At 41.8% G+C, this 12,330-nt stretch overlaps 1 protein-coding gene across 1 annotated transcript in view; it reads right to left on the bottom strand.

The window, feature by feature from the left end:
- SMOC2 (SPARC related modular calcium binding 2) overlaps window positions 1-12,330 on the bottom strand; it is a 179,777-nt gene that overhangs the window by 40,907 nt on the left and 126,540 nt on the right. The window contains exon 8 of the mRNA XM_065401531.1: window positions 11,348-11,534. Coding sequence (XP_065257603.1) covers window positions 11,348-11,534 — 187 coding nt within the window. The remainder of the gene's footprint in view (window positions 1-11,347; window positions 11,535-12,330) is intronic.

The following is a 12,330-nucleotide window of genomic DNA, read 5'->3' as shown; positions in this document are numbered from 1 at the left end:
GGTGAATATTACAGTACTAAAATTGTGTATTACTGTATTGTGACTGGAACAAACATTAACTTATGTAAGAAAGGCTGACCACTAACCACTAGCAGTTACAGAAAAGTCTGGAGGACGAGGAGATGTGTTGGGATGGTTTGAACTGGAGAGTGGAATGGACTTAGCTGATCTTCAGTCATTGCTTGATACATGATATGTCTTGTCTCTTTCTTAGACATTTAATTAATGCAAGTATGTGAGTTACAGATGGTAACAAGAAACCCTGTGCTATTTGTATTGCCTCTACAAGTAGACGTATCAAATGCCACCAACTGTGCTGTCTTCCCCATGGTCTTGTAAAAGATGCTATATAATGAAGCATATCTATTCTGCATTTAAAACACCATCCCCATCTTCAGATGCAACACGTTGTGAGTTTTGATGCTTCCTGCTGCTACTACCAATCTATTAGCACAGCTACAGCTGACAGCCTGCACTGTAGGAGTATGTATTAGCAGGAATAATGTAAGCAAGAGACAAGAAGTAATTCTTCCGCTGTACTCAGCGCTGATTAGGCTTCAACTCGAGTATTATGTCCAGTGCTGGGTGCCACATTTCAGGAAAGATGTGGACAAATTGGAGAAAGTTCAGAGAAGAGCAATGAAAGTGATTCAAGGTCTAGAAAACATGAGCTGTGAGGGAAGATTGAAAAAAATTGGGGTTGTTTAGTCTGGAAAAGAGAAGACTGAGAGGGGACATAACAGTTTCAAGTACATAAAATGTTGTTACAAGGAGGAAGGAGAAAAATAGTTCTCCTTAACCTCTGAGGATAGGAGAAGAAGCAATGGGCTTAAATTACAGCAAGGGCAGTTTAGGGTGAACATTAGGAAAAACTTCCTGTCAGGGTGGTTAGGCACTGGAATAAATTGCCTAGGGAGGTTGTGGAATCGCCATAATTGGAGATTTTTAAGAGCATGTGTGACAGACCCAGACCAGTGGGGTACAGGAGTCTGGTAGAGGGCAAATATACTGGTCACTGGATGAGTAGTTTTCTGTTCCCTGAGGCTAGGTCTACACTGCAGCGGGGGTCCGACCTAAGATACGCAACTTCAGCTACGTGAATACCGTAGCTGAAGTTGCGTATTTTAGGTCGGCTTACCTGGCGGTGAGGACGCGGGAAAGTCGACCGCTGCCGCGCTGCCGCCGACTCCGCTGCCACCTCTTGCCGAGGTGGATTTCCGGAGTCGACGGCAGAGCGATCAGGGATCGATTTTACCGCGTCTTCACTAGACGCGGTAAGTCGATCCCCGATAGACCGATTGCTACCCGCCGGATCGGCGGGTAGTGAAGACAAAGCCTGAGTGACCAGAGCAGGGGCTGCACTAGAGTAATCAGGAACCTGCTAGAACCAGTTAAGGCAGGCAGGCTAATTAGGACACCTGGAGCCAATTAAGAAGAAGCTGCTAGAATCAATTAAGGCAGGCTAATCAGGGCACCTGGGTTTTAAAAGGAGCTCACTTCAGTTTGTGGTGTGAGTGTGAGGAGCTGGGAGCAAGAGTTGCAAGGAGCTGAGAGGGAGAGGGTGTGCTGCTGGAGGACTGAGGAGCACAAGCGTTATCAGACACCAGGAAGAAGGTCCTGTGGTGAGACTAAGGAAGGTGTTTGGAGGAGGCCATGGAGAAGTAGTCCAGGGAGTTGTAGTTGTCATGCAGCTGTTACAGGAGGCACTATAGACAGCTGCAGTGCACAGGGCCCTGGGCTGGAACCTGGAGTAGAGGGCGGGCCTGGGTTCCCCCCAAACCTCCCAATTGACCTGGACTGTGGGTTCTTCCAGAGGGGGAGGTCTCTGGGCTGTTCCCCCAACCCACATGGTGAATCTCTGAGGCAAGAAAATCCGCCAATAAGCGCAGGACCCACCAAGATAGAGGAGGAACTTTGTCACACATGTTAGACAAACACCTGTCAGGGATGGTCTAGATAATATTTAGTCCTGCCTTGAGTGCAGGGGACTGGACTAGAAGACCTCTCGAGGGCCCTTCCAGTCCTATGATTCTATGCTGATATTTCAAATGTCAACAATATTTGGGTCATGAATGTGATGGCTACATTGTACTTAACTATTTATAGCTGGATCTATGCCTCTGCCACCACCAGCTTGGAGGGCATGCCAACAATAAGAAGGTTCAGGGCAAAGCACACCGTCAGATCCTTGGCCACCACAGCCTCTAGTTGCAGGTGATATAACTTAGAGCAGCTCTGTAGCTCAGCTCCTGTCCAGCCCAGTAACAGGGGACCAGAAAGGTGGCAGTGGCACAGAGCCACCTTCCAATCCTCCATCCCAAGCTGTACTGTGTGTAAACTTGACACACCTGGGGATTGAGCCCACCCAGTTTTATCAGCCCTCACTCTCTCTCTGCTCGCATCCTTCCAAAATTCAGAATACCATCCTGGGGCAGCCTCTCGTGTGTCTTAAACCAAAACTCTGGAGTAATCAAAGAAGCTACAAAGCATGATTCGTTCCTGCCTTGCACATTTTGCTACTATTCTGAGTTGTTAGCATTGTATACTGACTTGGAAAGTAAGTGACAATACTAATAAATCCACCCTGTGTTTTGCACTGAGGCCAGTTTAGTGAGTGCTTGCAACAATATTCATACAACACAGAATGGTAAACAGTCTGTATTTTATGAGCCTCCCTATGGAGTCTCAGTGCCTTGATTTAAGAAGTTCCCAATAAATGGATAGGGGCACAACCAACTGGGGAAATATCAAACAGGAAAAGAATTTCCATCATACTCAATAGGAAAACTGTGTATTGGGGCTCTGTAACTACACATTTGGATCTTCCAGTGCTACTGGAATTGCCACAAGAACTGAATGTGGAAAGCACTGGTGCCATTTTTTTTAAACCAAAAGAGGGACTGGTTACACTATGGAGTTTACAATAAAGCTATTTTATTTGTTGCCTCAGAGCATATGGAACTAGCTTAGCATTCTGCAGGTTTGGGGTTACAATTTCCTCTGTCTCTCACACTCACACTCACACACACCCTGATTTTCCATTGGACTGGGTGCAAAGCAGAGAAGAATCAGGTCCTCTGTCTTTTGGTTCCAATCGCGTGATTTCATCAATCCATTGTCCTTTCATTAAACATAAAATGCAGATAAGAAACTTGTCTAAATTCTATTTAAAAGAGGATCTCTTTCTGCTTCGCTTTTACCTGTCTTTAACTCTTGGAGTGCCATTGGAATCCTAACAAGTGAAAGCTCACAGACAATGTAAGAAAATGGGGCTTTGATCACGCTGCTGGCTGTGGATTACATATCAGTGTCAGACTGATTCACTAGCAGTTACTGTGAGATTTAGTCCCCCTTCACAAATGACAATCCAAGAAATGTGAGCTGTGGCAAGAAAGACGGCTGCTTTTACCATTGACTGATTAATCAGGAGGAAAGACTCCTGGCAACCAGTCACAATGTAAGCTCCTGGGATCAAAGCTGCTCCCACAGTTTAAAAAGCCTGTTTCTCACCAACATACAGTACATAAGACAGGGTATTTCAGCTCTGCATGGTGTTACACAGCACATGGGAAACTCCCACCACCTGCATGGTGATACAGCTACAGCTGTTTGGTGCCCTATTTGTATTAGTTTGCAAAGGTGGCCAAAATAGAGATGAAAGATGCTAGAAGCTATAACAGCCCAACCACGTCTAATAATTTCATTTCATGCCACTTCATGGTTTGCTTCTCAGGCATATTCCTCCCAAAAATAGATTATTCTGATGCTCAAGATTTCGACTGAAGTATTAACCAGTCATATAATGAAATATCATAGAATCACAGAACTGGAAGGGACCTCGAGAGGTTATCTAGTCCAGTCCCCTGCACTCAAGGCAGGACTAAGTTTATCTAGACCATTCCTGACAGGTGTTTGTCTAACCTGCTCTTAAAAAATCCCCAGTGATATAGATTCCACCACCTCCCTAGGCAATTTATTCCAGGGCTTAACTATGCTGACAGTTAGGAAGTGTTTCCTAATGTCCAACCTAAACTGCCCTTGCTGCAATTTAAGCCCATTGCTTCTTCTCCTATCCTCAGAGTTAAGAACAATTTTTCTCCCTCCTTCTTGTAACAACTTTTTCTGTACTTGAAAACTTGAAAACATATCCCCTCTCAGTCTTCTCTTCTCCAGACTAAACAAACCCATTTTTTTCAATCTTTCCTCATAGGTCATGTTTTCTAGACCTTTAATCATTTTTGTTGCTGTTCTCTGGATTTTTTCCAATTTATCCACAGCTTTCCTGAAATGTGGAACCCAGAATTGGACACAGTACTCCAGTGGAGGCCTAATCAGCGCGAGTAGAGCGGAAGAATTACTTCTCGTGTCTTGCTTACAACACTCCTGCAAATACATCCCAAATGATGTTTGCTTTTTTTGCAACAGCATTACACTGTTGACTCATATTTAGCTTGTGATCCATATGTTGTGGTACAGTAAGACAGACCTTTAACTGAACCCAAACTGAATCTCTATTAAGCAACAGCGAGTCCTGTGGCACCTTTAAGACTAACAGATGTATTGGAGCATAAGCTTTCGTGGGTGAATACAGATCCAGACTAACATGGCTACCCCTCTGATACTTGAATCTTTATTAAGGCTCATAAAAATTTGATAACTTTTTTTCTGCTTTTTCCCCCCTCTCTTATGGGAAGCCCCTAGAATTGAATAGATGACTATCACTTTTCTATATTTTTGTTTGTATTATCCTATTGAATTTAATAGAAAACTATTCTCCAGCTATATAATTCTATAGGATAGTTCACAAAACCTCTAGAAAATATATAATCAAATTTGATAGGGTTTTGGATTAATTTCAGTAGAACCTCATTACATTTCTACAGAATTCTGTTGGTTTCATCCTGTTATTCTATAGGGCTGTTCTGTACATGTTTCTTTTCATTTCTATGTTCCACTCCACTTTTTTGTTTCAGCTGGGACATGGAGGAGGAAGTACAAAGGCTCTTTTAAAAAAAAAAAATCAGCATTTATAGCAGTTGCATGTGTCTAAGATCACCTCATTGGTTCCCCATGGTCAATATGGGAGGCACCTTTAGTACCTGTGTGATAACTGGCACGTGTTGACATTTTAATGGTTTCTAACACTGCATGTTCTCAATAGATTTTCAGCACCATTTTGTGATCAAAGAACCTTTTGGTGCTTTTCTGAATTCAACTCACAAACCCTTTTTTAGATTCTTTCAACTATAGTCTAGTTGTTTAAAAATCACCTACAACTGGTAAAATCCTTTCATCATGTTAGAAGTTCTCAATAGTTATAGGCTTCAATCTCGCAAATAGTTACATGTGTGAATAGTCCCATAGACTTCAATGGGATTACTTATGTGAGTAAATGCCAGCATGTGCATGTGTTTGCAGGATCAAGGCCATAGGTTGCAATGACAAGGCATAACAAGGTTAATATTAAAGTTGCTTCGCCTTAACTCACAAATCCATATTTTTTAAGAGTTTATATCTCATCCATCTCACTTTGTTTTTAAGGGGACATGGTAAGGTTAAAGGTCATAGTTTAAAAAAAAAACATTTGTCTGCAGAAGAGAAGAGTGAGGGAGGATTTGATAGCAGCCTTCAACTACCTGAAAGGGGGTTCCAAAGAGGATGGAGCTAGGCTGTTCTCAGTGGTGGCAGATGACAGAACAAGGAGCAATGGTCTCAAGTTGCAGTGGGGGAGGTCTAGGTTGGATATTAGGAAACACTATTTCCCTAGGAGGGTAGTGAAGCACTGGAATGGGTTACCTAGGGAGGTGGTGGAATCTCCATCCCTAAAGGTTTTTAAGGCCTGGCTTGACAAAGCCCTGGCTGGGATGATTTAGTTGGTGTTGGTCCTGCTTTGAGCAGGGGATTGGACTAGATGACCTCATAAGGTCTCTTACAACCCTAATATTCTATTACTAATAAGCTCATAGATTACAATTAATTTTTAAAATCTAGTATGCTTTTCATCTTTTACTGTGTGCTCTATGTTTAATTTTTACATTTCACTCAGCTCAGAGAAACTAGATGAGGGCTCTTTCTGGGGAATTATACTTTCAGATTCTCACACATTAGTTCAAACCTGCAGCATCTGAATTTACAGCACTTCAGGGGAAAGCTTAAATTCTAAACAAACAAGTGTGCCTTTTTATATAAGGCTTTGAAAAAAAACACTCTTCTACCTCCCCTGTCCATACTTGAACACATTCATTCTGCCTCCCTAAAATTTTAGATTTAATACTACATATGGTAGCTCAACTTATTAGAAATACCCATTTTACACATGCTCCCAGTGACCATATATACCCAATTATATCTTAAAATGTCTAACTGAAATGCATTTATCTGATTTTCATCAAACTATTCATTTTAAAAGCATCACAAACTTTGCAATGTCCTGAAGCTCTGCTAGCCACGAGAACAACACACAACCATTCTGACTCTTCATTATAGGACAGGATGAAACAGTAAGACATTTTTTCCTCTTCAGTGCTTAATTTATCTTCACAGTATCTGATGAAAGTTTATTGAATTGTCCAGTGGCCCATCAGATAAAGTGTTTGCGCCAGGAAGGTGCAATGCAATTTCATGCCCATGTGAGTGCGTCTCCTATGAGTGAAAAAGGCACTTTTTTTGAACAACGGGAATAGAAGCTGCTTTGATGGCAAGGGTAGAATTCAGCTATCTGATGGATGACCTCTTCAATCAGCCAGGGAAAGAGTGAAAGAGAAATCTTTGAGTGGTGCACACTAATGTAGTACCTGGCAACCAGCCTGATCCCTGATTAATCTGATACCCTGCTCTGCATTTCCTTCCTCCTCCTCCCCCCCCCCTTATTATTAGTGCTCTGTGCCTACACTTTCCCCTCTGCCATCTGCACTTTTTCCCTATTGTCTTAGGTTTATGGTAAATACAAATGCAGTACATCATATATAATCTAAATCTGTAAAGCAAAATAGGTGTTAAAATACTGTAGCATGAAAGGTCTGATTTTAACCCTGAAAGGCAATAAAACTCTCATCTTCTTTTGTCAATCTCGCACCAAATGTCCCAGCTGAGCCTATGGAAAAGTAGCTGCACTGAGACCCAATGAAAGAGGATATTAAATACAAGAAGCTGGGGACAACAGTGTGGCAGAGGGATGGAATGACAGGTTTATATTGGAAAGGGGACATTGCCAGGTTAAAAGTCATAAATTAAAAAGCACTACTCTGTTACATGCTTAACTTTAAGTAAGTGTTTACAGGGTCAAGGCCTTTTTTCACTGTTTATGATATTTGTTTTCTTTTATGTGAACTTCACACAATGTAGAAAATGTAATCGTATAGTCAGTTTCCCATTTGCTTACTGTCTTTTGTTAGTCCCTCTCATTTCAGGTATTAGCACAATTTTTTTTAATGGTCGCGTTAAAAGAACTTTAGGGGACTGTTTATTTGTTTAAAAAAACCTGTTTCCACTTGGTTTATTTATTTTTTAAACTAGACACATTTCCACTGGTCTTAGGTTTTGTCCTAGCAGGTTTTTTCATGTTCAGCCTCACTGAGTTCTTTTGCACTTCTTTGCAGCAGACTTGTTATTGCCAGGAAGCTCTGTGACATTGTGCAGTCTATATGGTTTTATAAAAACATAATAAGAGGTGAATATAATGTAACTGGAATAGTTTTATAAAAATATAATAAGTGAATATAATGTAACTGGAATATGCTTCATGCAAAAGGTCTCTGGTAAGGTATCATTACAAAGCTTATAATCTACTGAGTGTGATCATCCTATTTGTAAAAATAACAGGAGTACTTGTGGCACCTTAGAGACTATAAATTTGTTAGTCTCTAAGGTGCCACAAGTACTCCTGTTATTTTTGCGGATACAGACTAACACGGCTGCTACTCTGAAACCTGTCATCCTATTTGTATAAATTTACCACTCTTGTATCTAAAACTAGAAATATAAAATATAACTCTGAGGGCCTATTGTAATTATGCAAAGTGTGGGCCATTAATAGTGGTTTGGAATCTTGATGACTCCCATTAACCAGGACCATTGTCTGCAGATGGCTGTGTTTACCTGTTAGTCTTCCTGTATATGTGTGTGCTGGCAAGTGGGTAATGAAGTCTTGCAGTGACATGTGATCATGTCACCTGACCTGGAATCCATCTTTGACCTGGTGCTTTTCCAGTGAGGGGTGTGTGTGGAAACCCAGAGGGACAAAGGGTTCCCGCCTTACGCAAAAGATATATAAAGGGGTGGAAGAGAACAAGGGGAGGGAGGAACCATCATGAAGAATCCCCTAGCTATCACCTGAGCTGGAACAAGAGCTGTACCAGGGGAAAGAATTGTGCCCAGGCCTGGAAGGTGTCCAGTCTGAGAAAAAGCTTACTGAAGCATCTCTGAGGGTGAAATTATCTGTATTCAGTTTGATTAGACATAGATTTGCGCATTTTATTTTATTTTGCTTGGTGACTTACTTTGTTCTGTCTGTTGCTACTTGGGACCACTTAAATCCTACTTTTTGTATTTAATAAAAACACTTTCTACTTAGTAATTAACTCAGAGTATGTATTAGTACCTGGGGGAGCAAACAACTGTGCATATCTCTCTATCAGTGTTATAGAGGGCGAACAATTTATGAGTTTACCCTGTATAAGCTTTATACAGGGTAAAACGTATTTATTTGGGTTTAGACCCCATTGGGAGTTGGGCATCTGAGTGCTAAAGACAAGCACACTTCTGTGAGCTGTTTTCAGGTAAACTTGCAGCTTTGGGGCAAGTTATTCAGACCCTGGGTCTGTGTTGAAGCAGACGGGAGTGTCTGGCTCAGCAAGACAGGGTGCTGGAGTCCTAAGCTGTCAGGGAAAACAGAAGCAGGGGTAGTCTTGGTACATCAGGTGGCAGCTCCCAAGGGGGTTTCTGTGATCCAACCCGTCACAAGCTCTTGTCTTTAATTTTGTTATTTTATTAATTTCCCATTCCAGCCACTAGCGTAGTCAAGGGTAAATGAGAAATGGATAAACTCCCTTTATCTGCATTTGAGGAACATGGAGTTTAGGGTAGGTTAGTTTACCTACTTTGTTTTACCACTGATTGCACCATCTTTGTTTTATTTCAACAATGCTACCTCTTTTCTGGAACGCTTTCATTGACAACTGATCAATCCTTGGCTTCAAAATGATGGGGACAGGCAATCGTTGGGGGTAACGTGCACTTACCCCATCCCTTCATGTTGTCTGACAGATTTAATGAGACCATTATTTATTGTGGTGACCAAAGTATTCTAGGTGCATTAGATGTGAAACATTTAAGCACTCACTCACACACTCTTGTATTCATATCACAAACAAGTACAGCATCAAATTGCTATGCCAACAACTGCCAGCTCCTATGTATTCTGTGTTATTCTCCACTAACAACTCTACAGATTTTCAAAGAGTGTTTTTCTTCCTTGCCTACTGTCCTTGGTATTAGTCCTTTGTCTTGGATTTCTATTTTCTTTCTTATAGTCGTTCCTCCGATTTGCATTTTGAATGGAAAGGTTTGATGGGAAGATCGGATGCACCATTTTTCACAAGTCCCTTACTACTCATCTAGTACCATGCCTCAGGAAAGAGCTCCTGAGTTAAAAGAACATTGATTTCACACACACACCCCAACTCCAATCAATAGAAAGAAAATCATGGGATAAAGAAATCTGCCTGCTGTTCAGCTCTTATTGATCATGCGCAGTGCTCACTTCATTGAAGACTCCCCACAGACCAATGGAGGAAAAGGATTCCCATCTCTCAAACCGTCAGTTCTGCCAATTCTCTTCCCTTCTTTTCCAGAGAGGCAATAGGACCAACATTGATATGAAAGACACATTTTGTACCAAAACTATGAGCCCTGGAGGAGGTGCAGGGGTCGGGGAGAGGAGAGATTTGCATGAAATGTTTGTCTACAGGAAAAAATATAATATGAAAGGAAACAATATGAATAAAATGTAACTGCTACCCTATGAAGCAGAAGTCACATGAAGCATTACCAGAAAGATCCAGGAAAGATTAGGTTTGATTAATCCAACCTGAAGCTGTGTAGAAACTTCAGTTTCTGACTGGAAAGAGCAATAAAGAAGGTCCTCGGAAATGGACTGTAAGCATGAGCTGAGGCAAAGAAAGCTGCACTGGCCCCAAAGTTAAAACAAAACAGAAATGTCACCAACAAGTGGATCAAGGCAAAATGATTTTTTAACGAGAAACAAAGAGAGAGAGACCAGGAGCAGGGCTGTTTCTAAGCAGACTACATGTTTACAGGTTCTGTGGGAACATCAGAAGTGCTGATCATACAGTTTCAGGGCCAATCTTGGTAATTCAATTTGACAGTTTAAGGATTGTAGCTTGCAGGGGATGAGAAATAGGAGATTGCCAGTGACCGTAGGTTCCTCCTACGTAGGCTAAGCGTCTGCACAGTGCAGGCATGGTCCAGTCTATTGCATAAACAGACATCAAAACAACTTGATACACTGTCAATAAATCAGTGCTCCAAGAACACAAAAGATTGCACTGCATTACATTCTTAGGGAGTAATCCGTTTCTTAAACATTGTTCTCCACGCATCTTATGTAACGGTCAAAAAATAACTTTTGACCAAGCCATGAAAAGGTCAATGCTTGCATCAGGCTGTACACATTGCCCTGGTTTTAAATGAGCTCTCTATAGTCTTCCTGCAGGAGCCAAACCTCAATAAGTGGCCTAAATAACTTCCTTTGGAATCCGATATTCACCCTGAATGCATCTGCTCAATGTGGCTCAGAACGCTTTACCATGTATTCGACTCAGCTAAGAGGAGTGAATTCCAAGCTTCTATTAATAACATACTAAAATGATATTTCCTCTCTCTAGTGGTTTCAAGGCAATTGTTCCATTGAAGCTTGTCAGATGAAAATAGCTGTGGGGACTGCCAGAGAAACATTTCTGATGTTGGTTTTGGTTTCTTACATGGACAATGTCAACTGGCTCTTTCATCATCATACTGCAAGAAAGTGGGGCTTACTCTGTGCTGACTCTTTCCCAGCTTCCACCCTGTAGTTTCTCAGCATGAATTAAGAGGAACGTAGGGGAAGGGAAGAATGGAGATGCCCACATGCTGACCATGACATTGCAGTCAGAGTCAGCAGCTGGACACCTAGTCTAACGCTTTGACAGCTGTTAATCCAGAGTGCCAGATCCTTAGCTGGTGTATATCAGTCTATTGCCATTGCCATTGCAATATACATCTGCTGAGCTTCTGGCCCCATAAGCCTATCCAGGGACATATGAAAACATCACAACCCCTAATGCCTTACCTAGTTGATGTACCAGGGATGGGACGTCCTGTGTCTACAAGAACACACCAGCAGTAGCCTGTGGAAGGATGACACTGCACGGGCTTGTAAAGGCCACCCTGAGCGCACTCTGGAATGAACACATTGTCTTTTTGGGGTTGTTTAGCTTCCTCCAGTGCTGACTGAAGTTCTTGATCACATGACGATGCTGTCAGAAAGAAACAGATGAAATGTTGATGAGGATATGGAAAGCGCCCTCAGGATTAATGGAGTGATGGATAGATAAACCCCTAGCTATGTGTTATTACATGCAAGGACTTTGTTTGATAAGACTTGTTGCAATAATACTTTCCATTTCCTGGACCCAAATTTCAGATGTGTTATGCACTCTGCCTTGCCCCCTTTCACCCCTGGCAAGCCCTCTCCCCACCCCAAACCACAACAGCTCTACACTACCCTAGGATTCTCCTTTGCTAGGGGGAATTCTTGAATAGCCAATTACTGCCGCTTTCTTTGCCACCTTTTAGAATGTTTTTCGAGAGGTGGGGAGTGAAGGTGGGTAAAATTTTCTTTCTACAGATCAATGGGAAATGTGCCAGAATCAAATTTTTAAAATTCCATGTACACGAATTCACTTCTTTTGTACTTTTATATTCTGCTCCTTGATTTCAGCTAAGGAATGAAAAGAGACACTTAAAATACATTGCAGATTTTTTTTTCTCTCGTTGGTGAAAAGTGATGTATTAGCAGCCCTGGAGACCAAAGACCTCTGGTTATCCACATAAGAAGTAGAGGCAGTACACTCCTCCCACACTGCACCAACAAAAGTTCTTCTCCAGAGGGACCACACTTTGGAGGAATATGAGGGTAGCTCTGTCTTCATGCCCATTCAGTCCTTGGCCTTTCTGCTGCAACTGTGAACAAGGGGGCCCAGGGTGGGTGTAGTTTGTGGACAGCTGCTCAATAGGAAATGCACTAATATCACCAATTTATTTCATATTTGC

This window comes from Emys orbicularis, chromosome 3 (assembly GCF_028017835.1).
Source record: "Emys orbicularis isolate rEmyOrb1 chromosome 3, rEmyOrb1.hap1, whole genome shotgun sequence".
Lineage (NCBI taxonomy): Eukaryota > Metazoa > Chordata > Testudines > Emydidae > Emys > Emys orbicularis.
The sequence above is the reverse complement of the archived record's forward strand: the minus strand, read 5'-3'. Positions and strand labels throughout refer to the sequence as shown.